Source organism: Saimiri boliviensis, chromosome 19 (assembly GCF_048565385.1).
Source record: "Saimiri boliviensis isolate mSaiBol1 chromosome 19, mSaiBol1.pri, whole genome shotgun sequence".
Lineage (NCBI taxonomy): Eukaryota > Metazoa > Chordata > Mammalia > Primates > Cebidae > Saimiri > Saimiri boliviensis.
Window position 1 is genome coordinate 13,570,891 of NC_133467.1, and position 18,338 is coordinate 13,589,228.

At 54.7% G+C, this 18,338-nt stretch overlaps 1 protein-coding gene and 1 long non-coding RNA gene across 4 annotated transcripts in view; one reads left to right on the top strand and one right to left on the bottom strand.

Annotated features, from left to right (window-relative positions):
* KIAA1614 (KIAA1614 ortholog) overlaps positions 1–16,200 on the bottom strand; it is a 39,841-nt gene extending 23,641 nt beyond the window's left edge. Inside the window, exons 1-3 of one of the 3 annotated variants that reach the window (XM_039460262.2) lie at positions 16,112–16,200; positions 11,250–12,196; positions 10,444–10,507 (exon numbers count right to left, since the gene is read on the bottom strand). In XM_039460262.2, the coding sequence (XP_039316196.2) occupies positions 10,444–10,507; positions 11,250–12,162 (977 nt within the window). In that variant the 5' untranslated portion in view covers positions 12,163–12,196; positions 16,112–16,200. Of the gene's footprint in view, positions 1–10,443; positions 10,508–11,249; positions 12,197–15,062; positions 15,181–16,111 lie in introns of those variants that run through there. The other 2 variants (XM_039460261.2, XM_074389549.1) reach the window with 2 other exon arrangements.
* LOC141582128 (uncharacterized) lies at positions 4,594–15,099 on the top strand. The gene is made up of 3 exons (XR_012514967.1): positions 4,594–9,668; positions 9,760–9,923; positions 12,826–15,099. It is a non-coding gene; the product is annotated as an uncharacterized LOC141582128 (long non-coding RNA).
* Positions 16,201–18,338: the final 2,138 nt, after the last annotated feature.

An 18,338-nucleotide genomic window follows, 5' to 3' on the forward strand; every position in this document is an offset into this window, starting at 1 on the left:
CGCATAGGGAACCCAGCCTGGGGTCCTGCAGCCTGGGGCTGGGAAATGGCCCTTCGTGGCTCTGGATGGGGGCTGGGCTGCTGGCCCGGCCTTGGACATCTGCTCAGGGACTGGAGACAGAGACCTCAAGAGGATCTAGAAAGGAGAGTCTCCAGATTATTCTATTGTTTGTTCCTTCCCCAGGCAGGCAGCAGGAGCTATCTGGGAGGAGGCGGGAGAAAGGGCCTAGGGTTGTTGGGCTGGGCCCGTGCCCAGACAGATGGTCTCTCCACGCATCACCTCTCTCTCCTTCTGTCTCTCTGCACCCACACACACAGCACCACACTAGCGCCCACTGCAGACACAAAGAATCAGGGCTCTGTCCAGCATAGATTGGGTCCTTTGGGGGAATGGCATTTTTATAAATCCTGGTGGTTTCTAGCCTTAGTCCCAATCCACAACCATCAGGCACCAGCTCAGGGCTCGCGGGCTCAGGGCTGAGGGAAATGAAGCTGGACCCAAACCAAGTCAGCAAATGGCTCCATTTTCATAATAATAAGGGTCCTCCACCAGCCCCCACCCCCTACCAGATGTGCTGCCTCCCTGGCCAGTCCAGAGTTGCAGAAAATGACAGCAGTCCTTTTTCAAAGCTGTCTCTCAGCTGGTGACACGCAGCCCGCGCTGGGTTACAGCTATAACAGCAGGCCGCAATCTCCCACTGACAAGCCGTTGTTCTCCACGGAGCTTGCTCTCCCCAGCCAGGCTGGCCGAGGGCAGGTGTTCTCTCCACGTGACAGATGAGGGTGTCCAGAGCAGACAGGAATGCTGGCACATTGTTCAAGGTTGAACGTCAATTGCAAGCCGAGCAGAGCACACGACAGCCAGCCCCACTGCCTTCAGCACCGTTCTGTACCCGCTGTCCTCTCTCGCCTTGGGTCCCAGGGCAGGCAGAAGATGTTTGTGGCTGGGGGCAGACACGCTCTTTGGGGTAACTCCATCATCCCCACTGGCTGCCCGTCCTTGCCGTCACATATGCTGGGCTGTCCCCAACAGTGCGAGTACACAGGGCTCCAGCAGGTAAAGACTCAACACAGTCTTAATCTCAGAACTGCAGCCTCCCACCCTACCCTGTATTCCACGTGGAAAAGGGGGCCTGGTCCTGAGCGGGGGAAGGAACCAGGCAGTTTCCTGGGTGACAGAGTGAGAGTGGGAATGGCACAGCCCTGAGTCCTCCAAGGAAGGCTTCCTGGGACGTCCTTGGACAAACTCTGGGCGGACTATGATTTCTTTTCTTGTTTCAGTCTCTTTTTCTTCTCCCCATTTGCATCCAACCCTGCTCTGGGACCACTGGGGAGCAGGAGGAGACTGCTAGAAGAAAGGCACCATCTGTGCCTGTGAACCCTGGCAGGGCCCAGGCATGGCTTTGGAACAAGGAGGGCTTTACTGGAGAGATGTGAAAGCGAATTTCCAGGCCCGCTGCCCCATGAAGCCTTCTTTGGCAGGAGAGGCCTCCCTCTGCACAGCTTACGGAGCAGACAGCTCCTCCAAGGCGGCCGAGAGCAGCTGTGCTCCCTGGGGCTCCTGCTCTGACAGCAGAGATAATGAGGTTACCAGCCCGGAGAGGCGCCCCTGCAGCCGTGGGCCTCTGGCCGCCAGCCCGAACACTCGGAGCCTTCCGGTGACAGCTGTGGTTCCACGGCTGTCGGAGGGTATTTGTCTCAAGACCTGGTGGGCAGGCAGGAGGGCCCCCAGGCAGCTGGCCAGATGCTGCCAGGATCAGCCTTGCCCCCAGGTTTTTAAGCCATTTTCCAGCTTTGCTGTTTCCTTTCTGCTCCCTCCTCTTGGAGCTGTTACTTTTTTTTTTTTTTTTTTTTTCCCCTCATCAGCTGTCTTGCTTCAGTTCCTGGCAGACAAAGCTGGTTCTCCACAGATTAGAAAAGCACGGCTTTTTAGGCGCCTGGAGGCATCCATGCAGTACCACACTGAGCAGGGAGGAGTGGCAGTCACCTTCACAGACTGCAGCCAAGGTCAGTGTGCACCCTGAGGAAACGCGGGCCTGGCCAGCCACGTGGAGGGAAGGTCGTCTTTCTCCAGGGCAGGGAGCAAGCAGGCACGGGGGTGGGTGCTGAGTCTGCCTAGTCTCACTGCCCACCTCCCATCCCACACCACACTGGTCCACCCGAGGCCCACCCAAGCCCTCCAAGCAGACAGGTTCAGACTCTCTCATCTGAGGAAGACTTCCCGGTCTAATCCCACGCTGGCCTCTGCTGAGGGCACGAAGCCCTAGGGCTAGCCCCTTCCCATCACGGACTCAGCCACAACCCCAGTTCCCACAGTTGCTCTCGAAAATTCCTAGAAGGGTTGGGGTGGTCATTGCACGGCCAGGCAAAGGCAATTTCTACCTAAGAATAGACAGCTTTTTGCCACTCTCTTGAAAGCCTGTGTTTCTGAAGCTCATTAGCTCAGAGGATGGAACATATGAATAAAGTGGCTGAGTGCTTTTCCTCCCTGGGCCTCAGTTTCCCCATCTGCAAGCAGCGGGGGCTGGAGAGGGGAGAGGACTCACAGTGCTACCCTGCGACCCCGGATCTTTGGCCACATTGTCTGACATGACATAAGGTGGGGTATGAGATTTCGAGGTCCCTGCTGGGGGGAGTTCCCACCACAGATGTTTGGCTGTCACGGAGTGGCAAAGCCTACAAAGAGCTCATTGTTTGGGAAAGCTGGCGTTCCACTAGTGTATACTGGCCCTTCCCCAGCCCCTCCAGCCACCTGTGTCCTCAACTGCTTCACAAGCACAAAGGGCAGCGTATGGTCCCCTCCACTATGGCACTCCTTTCTTGACCAGTTTCCTGGTGGAGGGACAGGCTTAGCTGTGGCTTTGCTCTTCCCCCAGCCAGGCGGGGCAGGAGAACCACCATTGCTCTCCTAGCCAAGGAGGTCAAGGGGACAGAGTGGCCTTCTTCTGCAGCCATCATAATCCTGGATTAAAATAATGAGCTCAGCGGGTCTGTGTTTAACCCTTTCAACTAGTTACATGGATGGGGAAATAATTTGGAATGTAGAGTGATCTGGCACTTCCCAGATTCCAGGATGCAGCCAGTAGAGGGAGAATATGTAGTGTACTGAACACAGAGAAACTTTGGTGCTTAGCATTTGTTCCATTTTTGCTTATCTGAAAGCTTTCTGATGACCACTGATAGAGCTCTCTTACTGTTTGTTATTCTGTGTGCAATTTTCTGAATGAGGGGAAGTGAAAAAGGTGCACCTGGAACTGATTCTGGCTCATGTGCTCCACGAGGGCAGGGACCTCGTCTCAGACAAACATGGTTGGTTGCACAGGTGCCTTCTTCCCAGGTTTGTAGGACACAGACAGGACACAGCCTAGAGTGGCGGGGAAGCGTGTGGCTTGGGGGCAGCCTGCCTGGGGTTCTAATCCCTGGATAGCCACTTCCTAGCTGTGTCACCCTGGCAGGTTCCTTAGGAATTCAGCTTCAGTTTCTGTATCTGCTAATAAGGGCTCATTTGTCAAATTAAGTGAGATTGACTCCCTTAAAAGAGATTATTAGCACAGAGCTGGGCGCTTGGTGCTATTATTTTATCATTAGCACCACTGTTTTGTTAAATTACTCTGACCCCCTTACTAAGCAAAGGATGGAAGCCCCGAACATGTACTAAAGTCACCTGCAAAGAGGTCACCTTGTTGTCTGCAAGGAGAAGGCATGTTTGGAAGTGACAAACACCATCTTGTAGCTGGAGGGGGCCTGGTGGTTCTGCTCTAGACTTTGAAACGCCTTTGACAGGGCTCCACAGAAAAGGTGGCTTCCATAGGATAGAAAACAGGAGGCAGCCGGCTGCTTGATCATGGAGGAAAGCTGATTCCCAGACAGTCAACAGGCCCTCCTGTCAATGGAGAAGGAGGAGTGGGAGTCCTCCGGAATGGCAGCTGGGAGAATCCACCTCCTTCAACATCTTCAAAAGGGTCTGCATGGAGGCCTGCAGTGGGTGCCTAAGACACTGACTTCTGAGCAGAGCAGAGCCACCCTGTCCCTCCCTTCCTGCAGATGAACAGATTCTCTGCTGAGCCCCTGCTTGTCCTTACCGCTGCCTCAGCTACCATGTGGGAGACTTTGGGCTGCCCCTTTGGTCAGGGCCTCCTGGCCTCAGGTGTGGGACCTGGGTGGTCACAGAGGAGGTAGGTGACTGAGACGCCCTCAGATGGGGGACCAGTGGCCTATTCAACTCTGGCAGGTAGGGGAGAGGGCTTTCTTTTCTAGAATTTCAGACCAGCTCCTATCAGATGAATGGCCTTGGATAAATGGACTTTCTGGAGCTCCTTGATTGGTAAAGATTGGGACCATCATGAGATTTTCATATGTGGTGTGTACATGGGTGTGGCAATGACACAGCATGGGACGGGGTATCTGGAAGCTCCAGGTGGCACTGGGTTTGTGGTGGGGCTTCCTTGTCCACCCAGGATCAGACACTGAGAGAGTGTTAAGAATCCGAAAACATTGTTGAGTGGTTAATTTTTTCTTTTGCTTTAGTCTCGGTGGGGCTGGGAGTGGTAAGGGGACTTTCCTTTGTGCGTGTATATCAGTGGGGTGGGATGGGAGCCGAGGGGAGCGCTAAGGACAGGCAGGGGTTCAGCTGTTTTTGGTTACACCATGCTCTGGGGTGTCCTCAGGCACCTCTACAGCCCTGGGCATGCTGGGGTGGTGCAGGAGTGTCTCTTCTCCCACACTCAGCCGGGACTCCCCATTCCCCCTTGCCGAGCCCTCACTCACTCTTCACTGTGTGCCTCTGCCAGACGCTTCTGACTGAGAGCCTATTCCCCGCACACACTTGCAGGCACTGGGGCCCCGAGAGACAAGAACAGCACAGTTCTTGCCCCAGGAGCTGAGGGAGGAGATACATCAGTGCTAGCTATGGCTGCAGCCGGTGCACGGCACAGAGAGCAAAAATGGGCAGTTCCATGTGAGACTGCACTGGATCGCACCCAGTGGCTGGCTCGCAGGGGAGCTCTGTGATACTGTGATCTAATAAATGCGGATTTGGTCCCTGCTCCTGGTGCGCCTGCCTGGCACGCAGCTCCTAAACCCTTGGACTCTCAGGAATGATTAGAGTGCCTTTTGTATGGTAATGAGATGGCTGGTGGCTGAGGCTCCCTAGATAGCTTCAGGATGTGGGCTGGCCACCAGAAAGACCAATCATTTTGAGGGTTGAAATTTTCAGCCCCAACCCCTAACCTCTGGCAGGGGAGAAGGGCTGAAGTTTGAGCTGACCCCCAGTGGCCAATGACATCATCAATCATGCCTACATAATGAGGCCTCCACAAACACCCAAAGGGCCGGCAGGGGAGCCTGGGGACAGCTGGGCTTGCGAAGGTTTCTGGGGGGTGGTGCCCCATATCCCAGCGCTTGCCCCATGCTTCTCCTCATGTGGCTGTTCGTTTGTGTCTTTTGTAATATTCTTCATAAGAAATGGGTAAATGCAAGTCAATCGTTTCCCTGCGTTCTGAACCATCCTGTAAAAAGTAATCAAACCCAAGGAAGGAACAGTGGGAGCCCGATTTATAGCTGGTTGGTCTGAAGTGCAGGTCACAAGCTGGGACTTGCGACTGGCATCTGAAGTAAGCGTAGCCTTGTGGAACTGAGCCCTCAACCTGTGGGGCCCGATACTGCCTGCAGGTAGACAGTGTCAGAACTGGATGGAATCAGTGAGACTCAGCTGGGTCCCCAGGAGAACTGCTTGGCGTGTGGGGACAGCTGCACACGTTTTGGTGGCTCAAGGTGAAGTGCTCTGTGCCGGGCTGAGTGTGTGAAAGTAGGAAAAAACATTTTGGTTTTTTCCTATCTGTTTCCAAAAATGCTAATTAACATATTAAGCTTTAAAAGCCTGGGATTTTTGTCACAGCTGTGGGCCTGACCACTTTAACCATAGGCCAAGTCCCTGAAATTCTTTAGGGCTGCCTGTCTTTAACTTAAGAGTGTAGAAACTGTTTGAGGGGAGGGGAGTTCTGATTGCTCCCCCTCCAGCAATCCCAGCAAGGGCCTGAAGATCGGGACCGCCCTCCCCTCCCCTGTGTGTGAAGTGATCTGGCGATCACTCACAGGGGTTTCCTGAAGGGTTTGTACACCAGGGACTGGGCTTGTGGATCCCCACATGGGCATGACCCTACCACAGGGATGAGGGGAAATAAACAACCCAGGACGTCCCCTGAGCTTCCCTCATCACTACAGCACAAATAAACAAAACTGAGACCTTCTCTTCTCCCTTCTCCCCACAGTGACCGTAACTAAAGTCCCTGCAGACACACTCAGGACCTGGGGCCTCCCAGATCACACACACACACAGAAGGTCCTGATATGCACCAGGATGGGCCTGGGCCACGCAGCAGCACTGCCTCCATGGAGACGGCGAGGAGGAGGCCGCTGGCCGCCCTGGCACAGGCTCATGAGCGTCCCAAGTTGATTTGGTGCGGGGTCTGGAGCCAGCATTGCCCTCATTGCTGTGCTCCTCACTGTCACACCCTTTCACTTGCGCTGGGTTATTGGGATCCTAAGGCAATCTGCGATCCCAGAATGTCTCTCAGAGGCTCACGGAAGGGAAGGGGCCAGAGCTGGTCCAGAGACAGCCTGAACGCGGCCTCCCCATTTCACTGTCCCCTCCCCTTCTCTCTTATGGGTCCTTCCAGGCACAGATCCCCTTTGCCCTCTCTGAGGCCCGACCTCTTACCTCATCCTCTCCCCCAAAATCCAAACCCCATTTCCTGAATTGTCCTGATAGTGACCTAGGAGAAAAATAAGTGTATCCCATGGAGTCCATCACCTGCCCTTCTTTGCCCATACCTGAGAACAGAGCAGGCTGGGAGGGGAAGGGGACCTCCAGATACCTAGCCCAAGGGGTGGCCTGTGGAGCAGGGACAGGGCAGCTCATGGCAGTGCCGCACGATGGTGAGAGCACCACCCATGAATCCAGGCAGCCCTGACTGCGAATTCTGGCTCCAATACTTGGCAGCTAGAGGATCCTGGGCAAGTCACTTAACTCCCCCCAGAGAGGTCTCTCTGTCGGTGAAACAGGAACAATAAACAGTTTGTTATTAGGATAAGATGGGAATGCAGGAATGGCACTTGGCACAGCACCTGCCATGTAATAAGAGCACAAAAACGGCAGCTGCTGACATGGGCTTTTGCCTGCCACTGGGAGGCTCCAGTCCTCTGCAACTGAGCCTTCTCTTACCCCTCAGTAGAGTGGGGACAACCCTGGGGTTGGGGGTGAGGAGTCTCCTCTGCATTTGACACTTAGCCTTTAAGGTCCTGGGTCCTTGCCTCCCAGGCTGACTCCTGGTGACTGCCCCCAGCCTGCCTGCTGTGTTGAACTCTGCAGTCACCATCACGTCATGAGCTCCTCATCCTACTGCCCTGCAGAGCTGTAACCATTATGGACACCATCAAACGCATGCTGGCTTAACTCGGTTGTCATGGTGATTTGATTGCAACACTTGACTGAATGTGAAGCAGGACCTCAAACCCTCAGAAGATCCAAGGGGCTCACGACCTCATGAGTGAGGTCCTGCCCTTTCCTCCTGCCAGAACACATCCAGACTGATGTCCTGGGGCCCCCTTTGGGGTGGCCGTCTAATGGTCAGCCACAGCCTCAGCATTCTCTGCCCAAAGTCCTAAGCCCCTTAGAACAGACACTAAGCCCCATGACCCTGGCCTTGAGTGGCACTCCCCGGGCATAGAGCCGAGGGAAGCATGCCTTACTCCAGAGGTCTCTTGGAAAATTCACCGATACAGAAGTAACATCCATCACTCCATCCTACTCTGGGGAGAGAGGGAGCCCTGTAGGGTTTTAGGGACCACCTTAATGTCTGCCCAGGGGACTCAGGAATACAGCCAGGCAGAGAGCCCTATCCAAGGGGCTTCAAGACATGGCCCTTCAGCTTGGGTGTCTACTCAGCAGGGACCTCACTGCAGAATGCCAAGTGAGGATACAGGGCACTCAGAATGACTCCCAAATAATGTGTTTCCTCACAACACTCTGTGCCCTGATCTGCCAGGCACTCTAAGGGGATATTTTGTTAACAGTCTTTGAACAGGGTCCTAAAACTCACTAAGAGATCTTCTTTCTCTACACACACACACACACACACACACACACACACACACACACACACATACACACACACACGCACACACAGGCACACACTCTACAGTACACAGGTACACTCACCCTGCCTGAACTCTGAAATGCAGCCCATGGCTGCTGGGGGCCTGGGCAGCTGTCCAGAAACCCCAGTCCCGAGGATGCTACACAAATGCCGTTTCCTCACAGTATTAAGGGAAAGTCCCTCGCCCATGGTTGAGGTTCTCCTCCGTGAAAATGAGTGGGTTTTATTCCTTAGTATCCAATGGGCTGTGAGGAGCTTTGGCTGCTGTTTTCAACAGTGACCACTGAGCAGAATCCCCAGTGGCTGCGTCTCCCCACTGGGCGCTTCCCTCGTTGAGGGAGGAAGTGTGGGGGGTGCAGCTGCAGGGAAAGGCGGCACCTCCTCCGCAGCGGGGGCATCTGCCCAGCCTTCTCCTCCAGGGCTCCGCACAGGAGGAGAGAGAAACACAGAAGGCAAATTGAACAGGGGAGCAGAGCCGGCTGAGGCCCACGGGTCTCTCTGCAGTCACCCTCCTCAACACTGTGGCAGGGCCAGCAGGGGACCACAGGAGGGCCTGAAAGCAGCCGCCATGGAGGTGGGGGGAGAGATTCCTGGCAGAAGGGGAGGCAACTGTGATTCCAAATCATACATGGCAAGGGACGAAGGAGCCATATATCCCCCTCTCCACCTGACCCTCAGCCAAACAGAAGCCCAGCTGCCTGAACCTGGGCTGCCTTCGCTTGCTTAAGGCAGGTGCGGGGCTGGGGGACGGCAGTGGACTCAGTGTTTTGTGTCCCCTGGAGATTCCTATGTTGAAACCTAATCCCCAATATGAGGGTGTTAGAAGGTGGGGCTTTGGGAGGTGAGCAGGTCATGGGGCACAGCCCTCATAAATGGGATTAGTGCCCTTAGAAAAGAAGCCCCAGAGGGCTGCCTTGCCCCTTGCTCCACCTGAAGACACAGCAAGAAGGCACCATCTATGAATCAGCCAAACGCAGCCCCCTCCGGACCTGAATCTGCTCGTTCCTTGATCTTGGACTTCACAGCCTCCGGAACTGTGAGCAATACATTTCTGTTGTTATAAGCCACCCAGCCTGTATAGGTTTTTGTTATAGCAGCCCAAGTAGACTAAGACAGAGGTCCATCCACGTTTTTTGGAGGGTTGTCCTAACCAAGTAGGATTTGTGCAGGAGCTGCCTTACACCAGAGGAGCAACGGTGTGGACCTCTGCCCTCCGCAGAAACCACAAGACCTCACGGAGGCTGACAGCACCAGACAGCTGGGGAAATGAGAGCTCCATAACGTCTCAGCCTCATGGACCAGGAGCCTGGCAAAGACCGAGGCGGGGTTCAACCTGTGTGCAGGTGCCGGCTGCAGTTCAGGCCTGCACATGGCCCCACTCCCACCTCGAGTGTACTCTTCTCACCCTGCCTGGCTCAGGACACTGCCCCACTTCCCCTGCTACACCTCAGTGGGTCCTGCTTCCCCCAAATATTTGTTGGAGGGGCTGGAGCGAAGGCCGTGGGATAGCACGGTAAGGCTGGAGGTGAAATCCTTGACATGATCCCAGCACAACCCCTTGACTGGGAATGGAATTGGGGTAAGCCTTTGTATTCTTTCCCCAGGGATTTTCACATCCATGATCTCACCTTGGCCTCACAATGGTCCTGTGAAGTGAACCAGACAGATGCTATTTCCCCAACTTTAAAGATAAAGAGGCCTGACCGGTGGCAGTGGCTCACACCTGTAATCCCAGCACTTTGGGAGGCCGAGGCAGATGGATCACAAGGTGAGGAGTTCCAGACCAGTCTGGCCAACATAGTAAAATCCAGTCTCTACTAAAAATACAAAAAGATAGCCAGGCATGGTGGCACATGTCTGTAGTCCCAGCTACTCGGGAGGCTGAGGCAGGAGAAGCACTTGAACCTGGGAGGCAGAGGTTGTGGTGAGCTGAGATCATACCACTGCGCTCCAGCCTGGGTAACAGAGTAAGACTCCATCTCAAAAAAAGGAGAAAGAGGCCTGGGCAAGGGAAATGGCTCCATGGACATGAAACAGGTAGTTAGCAATGCACTTTGTTTTCTGGTGGTTTTGCTCAAGTAGCAGACAGGCACCGCCCTGGGGGATGGGGGTTGCTGGCACTTTCTACAGGGTCTCAGGGAGGATGATGCCCACTGGTCTGCTGGTACAGGAGTCTGCCATCTGCCTGAACTCTCATTTTGGGAGGTCTCCTACTGTCCTGATGCTGAGTAAATAGAGGGACTGTGGTGAGGAGGGAGGGAGAGAACATGTGGGCTCTGAGCTCTTACCTGTTCTGGCCGGAGTCCTGCAGGGAGATGGCTGAGTCCCAGTCCACATCCCCCATGGGTCGCTCTAGGATCCAGAGCAGAAGCAGAGATCAGGGCAGAGCCAGAAACAGGGCTCTCAGCTGCCATTTAGTGAACACTGAGAAGGTTGTCTCCTGAAGCAATTTACTCCCAGGACAAATCCAATACCTTGCCTGAAAATTGGAGGCCGAGCTTGTCATGAGGACTGCTGTGGCCGCCACATGCTGAGAGAACCACGTGCATCGGCCCAGGCATGGGGTAATGAATGAACTTGTGAAATTTTGGGATGAGAAGGCAGGAACGGAAAGAGGCTGTCCTCTCGGGCCTGGACATTTGTACATCCCATTGGTGCTACTGTCTGAGCTCAGCCCAGCTGCTAGAACACCCAGCCTCCTTTTAGGAAGGGGTTCCTGTCTACTTGCCCCACAAGAGGGCCCTCACTAGGGGTGATGGCATGTCACTAGAGGGAGAGGCAAAAAGCCACTCTGGAAAGGAATCCAAGCCACAAGGAAGACATCATGGTGGCCTCTAACCCCAGGCACACAGGGTGGCCTCCCATTGGAGTGCAAGATCATGGGGGTCTTCAGCAGACAGGCTGCCTGTGAGGTGGCAAAGAATCTATATCACCAAGAATAAGAGGCTATCCTGATGATTTTGGTGGCAGGCACCTGTCACGCTCTCTCTCCTTTCATGTCCCACTCCCTCTGTGGGACCCCCTCCTCCCCCTTTCCTCCCTCTGGACTCCTTCCTGCTCTCCCCACCACCTGGACCTACACAGTACACTTCACCTGGTGCAGCTGTGTCCCAGGATGGAGTCCAGGCGGGGGTTTCCACCTTGTGGGGGCTCTGCCCAGCAACACTGAGCATCTCCTGCAGCAACAGGCGGTTCCTCTCCACCCGGTCAGACAGGGACAAGGTGCTGCTCCCAGCGCCCAGAGTCTGCAGGTCTCCAGTTCTCCAGAGCTCCCCCAGAAGGGCTGTCCTGGGGGCAAAGTCCTCCTCGGAGGTCAGGGATGTGCTGTCCAGATCTCCCTCTGTGACCACGTCATCTGGAAAAGGGTAGGACCTTCCTGTCCTTGGGCTGGGAATGTGGATGGTTTTGTTACAAAGACCAGGACCCCCGGATTGTCCAGGAGTAACTCCATGGATGGGGCTCTGTTGCAAAGAGCTGGGCCCCGGCAGCGGACCTCTCTCATGGTCGGGCAGTGTCCATTCGGCCTCTGGAGGCCACGGGCTCCTCCTGTTGCAGTACTCACGCCCAGGGCCAGGTGGCCTGGGAGGCCTGGGGTCCCCATCCCTGGCGGGTTCCTCCTCACTGACACCGCTGTCCAGCTGCCCATCAGGCAGGTTCTGGGTATGAGGAGCCACCACAGCACCTGGCAGGAAAGACCCCTCTGACGGAGTCCGGGCTCCCCCTGCCTTGCCTTGTCTGCATTTGGGTTTCTTGGGGGATGACCACTCGTGGGAAGTGGGACAGGGACTGACTCCCTGTTTGCCCCCTGTCATCTTCTCCTTCAAAGCCCTCACCTTGGATTCCAGCACAGAGGGGCCTTGGAGCTGTGTCCCCCATACCCTGGGAGGCTGGGGAGCCATCAGGCTGGAGGTTCTGCTTTCCTGAGGGCAAGGCCAGGGTCTTGGAGGGTGTCCATTATCCCGTTGTGGCTCAGGACCACTCCACTCCACAGCCGAGATCCTCTCCATGGGCCTGGCTGCTCCACTCCCTGTCTTGGGCCCTCTGGAGGAGAAAACAGACAGAGCTCCTGAGACCCAGCACAGGACTAACCCCCACAACCTCTCGTGCCCCAGTGTCTTGGTGTTGAGTCCTGTCCAGATGAGAGTAACTTGGAGACAGAGCAGAGGACACCCTCTAGACCAGTGGTCCCCAACCTTTTTGGCACCAGGGACTGGTTTCATGGAAAACAATTTTTCCATGGATGGGGTAGGCTGGGGTGGAATGGTTTTGGGATGAAACTGTTCCACTTCATATCATGAGGCATTAGATTCTCATAAGGAGCTTGCACCCTAGCTCCCTCACATGCGCAGTTCACAACAAAATTCACGCTCCTATGAAAATCGAATGCCGCCACTGATCTGACAGGAGGCAGAGCTCAGGCGGTATTGCTCACTTGCTCGCCCGCCACTCACCTCCTGCTGTGTGGCCTGGTTCCTAACAGGCTACGGACTGCTGTGGTCTGTGGACCACCATTGGTTCATGGCCTGGGTGTTGGGAATCCCTGCCATAGATGATATGAAAACTCTTCTTTAAAAAAAACGCAAATCATTGAAGAGTACAAATAAGTGATTGCTGAATTTTTTTCTTCCAAGTCTGAGCAGTGTTCTGGTTTTTCTATCCTTGTTTTACAGATAGGCAAAATGAAGCTTCAAAGGACAACTAATCCTATGCCAAACGTGGACCAGAGTGAAAACCAGGGTGATTTCCCAATCCCTGGCCTCTTGCTTTGCTGAAGAGTAGTTTCAGTGGAGGATGCCCACATCTGCTAACTCTGCTAACAGGAAACATGCTCTTTCCTCTCCAAGGGGAGCATATGAGGATGATGGACATCAGGAAGACACCAAGCAGGTTCTGACCCTCTGGTAGAAGGTGCTGCACCCAGCCTCACCCTGACCCCTGATGAACAAGCCACAGGACCACAGCTCGGGGTTGTGCTCAAAGGGAGACCATGATCAGTCTCGAACACCAATCAGGCGTCTGCTGTATGCCAGGCAGGACTGTAAGTGCTTTCAAACTTGCTCACTGCCAAGAATCCTGTTATAACTCTGACAGAATGGCATTATTGACCGGGCACGGTGGCTCACACCTGTAATCCCAGCACTTTGAGAGGCCGAGGCAGGTGGATCACTTGAGGTCAGGAGTTCAAGACCAGCCTGGCCAACACGGTGAAACCCCACCATTAAAAATACAAAAAATTAGGCCGGGCGCGGTGGCTCAAACCTGTAATCCCAGCACTTTGGGAGGCCGAGGCGGGTGGATCACGAGGTCGAGAGATCGAGACCATCCTGGTCAACATGGTGAAACCCCGTCTCCACTAAAAATACAAAAAATTAGCTGGGCATGGTGGCACATGCCTGTAATCCCAGTTACTCAGGAGGCTGAGGCAGGAGAATTGCTTGAACCCAGGAGGCGGAGGTTGCGGGGAGCCGAGATCGCACCATTGCACTCCAGCCTGGGTAACAAGAGTGAAACTCCGCCTCAAAAAAAAAAAAATACAAAAAATTAGCTGGGCGTGGTGGTGGGCACCTGTAGTCCCAGCTACTTGGGAGGCAGAGACAGGAGAATTACTTGAATCTGGGAGGTGGAGGTTACAGTGAGCTGAGATCCCATCACTGCACTTTAGCCTGGGCAACAGAAAGACTCCATCTCAAAACAAAATGGCTTTATTATGCTTCTACAGATGGAGAAACTGAGGCATGGATTACAACACACACCAGTTCAGAATCCAAAGCTTCTCATTCCAAGCCAAGGCCTTTTCCAAACCATGTAGTGATCACTTAACCCCACTCCCCTTATTTCATACATGAGAATGTTCCATCCCAGAGGCTGTGTGACTTGCCAGCATTGCACAGATCCTTAGCAGCATGCCTGAGTTTACCCCTTCACAAGGAATGAAGGTTAGCAGGGATTTGACTCAGGGTGTTGCATGCATACCTACATGCCATTAAGCGTCTTAATATTTATTATACCTTTTGAGAAAATGCAACTTTAATATCATATATCTAGATGTGCCCCACTTGAAGTAAGCTTCATGTATAAAAATCCATATGTATATAAACTACAAATTGTGAGTTATCCACTTCATAACACTGACCAAGGGGTCACCATAAATTTCTCTTAAATGGCAAGTCCTTCTGTAGTCATTTATTACAATTCAATTTATACACAAGCTTTCAGGAATGCACATATTTTATAAAGCAAAATATACATATAATGCAAAATGTCACATCAGTTTTAAGCCAGTAAAGTTTAAGGATTATCTTTAGGAAGACAGAAATAATTTGTTCTATGAGTTAATAGAGAATGCAGCAAGTTTCTCTTTGCACCTCCTTCTCTCAAGTCCAATCCAGAAAACAGGGGATTAGAATGTGATATGAGCATTTTCTACTAAGTTAAAAGAACTTTTTGCTTTTGGGAGGCTAAAGCCGGAGGATGGCTTGAGCCCAGTAGGTCGAGGTTGCAGTGAGCCGTGATCGCACCACCGCACTCCAGCCTGGGCGACAGAGCGAGACCCTGGCTCCAAAAAATAAAAGTAAGAATTGTTAATGGGTAAACTCTGGCACAGCATCCCAGAGACCTTAAAGAATGAGACCCTCCCACTGGGGTCCCATTGGCACGGGCTTTCGGGAAGATCGGTCAGCTCAGAGCCGCCTGGTTCTGTGGCCCAAGCTCTGTGATGTATTTCCTCTAACTCAGAGAGGCCAAACGAAGATGGACGTGAAGGGCGGGCCTCCCCACGACCCTCCAGCTCTGAGCCCTTGGGAGGCCCGCTTCCCAGCGGCCAGGGCGACCCGGGTTCCCCGCTCCGCCGCCCCTCGGGTCCGCCGCCCCCGCCCGGCAGGCCCGGCGCCGCTTCCTCCATACTCACTGGGGGCTGCCGCCCGCGGGTTTGGCCGCCGCCGCCTCCGTCCCCTCCATCCCTCGGAGAGGCGAGGCCCACTCCAGTCCCTTCTCCCTCCCAGACCCGCTGCTGGGTTCGGGGAGGGACTTCCAGCCCCAAATCCGGGCGGGAGGGAGTGCGGCCCGCAGGCCTCGCCCCTCGGGGCGCGGCCGACCAGGGGTCCGAGGCTGCGCCGAGGCCGGGCCAGCTCCCAGCTCTGCGGGCAGCCCCGGGGTCCCGGGTGGGTCCGGCCCGCGCAGCGCCCCGCGGGCCGCACTCCCTCCCGGCGAGAGGAGGGGAAGCGGGGTCGGGCGGGGAAGAAAGTGGCATCGGCTGTCCGTTCGTGGCCTTGCCGTGGAGGGGAGAACGGCCAAGCCCGCGCTTCCCGGGCCGCGCCGGGCAGAGGGAGCGGAGCGCGGAGAGGAGGGGCCGCGGGAGGGGCTGGAGGAGCCGGGCCTGGGCTTCCCGCTCGCCCGGAGCCCCGCGGAGCCGCCTCTCCGCGCCGCGGCCCAGGGAGCGAGTGGCCCCGGCTGTCAGGGGCGCGGGAGGGAAGCCCCGGGGCGGCCCCGAGCGTGGGGACGACGGGGCGGCCGCAGGCTCGCCGGGCGCTGGCGCCTTCCCCACGGGACAGCGGGCGCGAGAGCGAGGCCCGGAGCGCGGGCGGGAGCTGGGGCGCACCCGCTTCTCGCCTGCCCCGCGCGCCGCCGGGAACCCTACACCCGGGGCCCGCCTTTCGGGTGGAAGCCGGGGAAAGCCTTTTGTGCGGACTTTTCCGGAGGAGCCGCTTCCTCCGAGGTCAAGGTCGTTGGTTCTCGCCCTCCAGAGGCGCGAGGGAAACGCGGAGGGGACGCGGTCCGCGCCTCCCGCCTGCCACGGTGCCGGTACTGCCCGCCGCCGCCTCGGTGGAGACCGGGTCTCGGGGTCCTGGGGTCTCCCTAGCCCACCTCGCCACTTTCCCCAGCGCGCGGTGGGGGTCGCGGCCGGAACCGACGGCGCTTGGTTTCCCCTTCCACCCGGAGGGGATGACCGAGCCTCACCTGTTTCCAAGCCTGTGTTTCCATAAAAGACGGGAAGCAATAAAAGTGCCCCCCGGAGATTCCGGAAATCTCTACAAAGAGCAAGTGGCCGTTCGCCTTTCCTTCAGCCGACAAGGCTTCACTGTCAAGCATGGGGTTCTCGTGAACCTCCAAACGACACGACCGGCACAGCAACAGTAAGGGCCGCGCCGTGTGCCCGGGCGGGGAGGAGGGAAGGAAGCTTTCTAGAGGGGCTGCCTCCTGAGGGAGGAGGGGGTTGCGCTGCACAAGGCGGGGGACGGGGTGTCTGGCAGGCCACAGGAGAGCGGAGCCTGGGGTGCCGCGAGTGGACTGGCCTCTTGCCAATCTGGGAACTTGAGGATTATCCAGGGCAAACCCTCTGTGCCACAGTACAGGCCCAAGGTTATGTCACAGGCGTTCGAACCAGAGCGACTCCGTCTTGTGTGAGGGCGGGGAGAATGAGTCTGGGGCTTGCTGGGGTGCATTCCCAGTAAGTTAGCTCTTCCTAGCTTCTAGATGTTTACGGCTAGGGGAATAAATTAATAACGTTTACTAAACAGACCCAGACTTAGGAGGGTCCTGATACCCTGATATCTTGAGAACAGGCTCATTCCTAATTTGGCGTTTAAGTTAATAATATAAATTATTGCAAAATATAGTGATTAAGAAAATTAATCCTTTATCACAAACCCTTGTAGCAGAGCACATCTCCCCATGATCTTTTTTTTCATCCTATATAAGTGAGTATTGTACCTAGGGCAGACGCGTTCGTTCCTCTTACTTTCCAGAACTCCCCACTCTGTGGAGTAACTGTACTTTCACCACTTTACTTTCTTTTTCCGTCGTCGTCTTCTTCTTCTTCTTCTTTTTTTTTTTTTTTTTTTTTTTTTTTGAGACAGAGCCTCGCTCTGCTGCCCAGGCTGGAGTACAGTGGCGAGATCTCGGATCATTGCAACCTCTGCCTCCCGGGTTCAAGTGATTCTCCTGCCTCAGCTCCTGAGAAGCTGAGATTACAGGCGTGCGCCACCACACCCAGCTAAGTTTTGTATTTGTAGTAGAGATAGGGTTTCACCATGTTGGCCAGCCTGGTCTCAAACTCCTGACCTCGTGATCTGCCCACCTCGGCCTCCCAAAGTGCTAGTATTACAGCGTGAGCCACCATGCCCAGCCCACTACTTTACTTTCTTACTAAACTTGCTTTTGCTTTGCACTGTGGACTTAACTTGAATTTTTTTTTTTTTTTTTTTTTTTGAGGCAGTGTCTTGCTCTGTTGCTCCGGCTGGAGTGCAGTGGGGCAATCAATTCTCCCACCTCAGCCTTCTGAGTAGCTGGGATTACAGAAGCGCACCACCACACCTGGATAATTGTATTTTTAGTAGAGATGGGGTTTCACCATGTTGGCCAGGCTGGTCTCAAACTTCTGGCCTCAAGTGACCCACCCATCTCGGCTTCCCAAAGTTCTGGTATTACAGGCATGAGCCACTGCAGCTGGCCTTGCCCTGAATTCTTTCTTGTGAGAGATTCAACTTTTGGGGTCTGGCCAGAAACCCTCTCCTGTAGCAGTTGTACAGCTCTGGTGACAGGTGGTCTCCAGGGTCTGGTTGGCCTCTACCCTCCCCGAAACTCACCATGTTCCCAGAACAAGACGTTCCTCGAACAAAGCATCAACTGCTTTTGCTGATTAGTACTGATCGTTTCGCAGAGTGGTGCCTGCATTGTTTGCAGAGGGCTTACTGGACACCAGGTGTTGGCTAAGGAGTTTAAATTCGTTATCTCATATTTCAGCCTTAAGAGGTGGGCACTGGCTATTGTCTTCTTTCTGCAGACACTGAGTGTAAGTGAACTCCCCAGGATCCACAGCTGGGTAAGCGGCAGTCCAGTCTCTTAGAGTCCAGGCCCTCAGGCATATACACTGCACAGTGCTGTCGCAAGCATCAAGGAAAGATTTGGTTTAAAAAAAAAAAATCAAAAGATTTGTGAAAAAAAATCATGAAATGTTATGATACTGAAACTGTACTGGCACAGCGGCTTGGCCCTTCCTGGCTTTCTTGTTCCTGCCCTCTAAGCTGAAAACCCGTCAAGACTCCTTCTCCTGCATGTGCAGTGGTAAGTCTGACAGCAGCAGCACTGTTACTGTTATTGGGGAGTCCTGTGAGCTAAGGTACCCAACATAGCCTCTTTTACATCCTTACAACAACCACGCAAAATAGGTATAGTGTATCTCCAC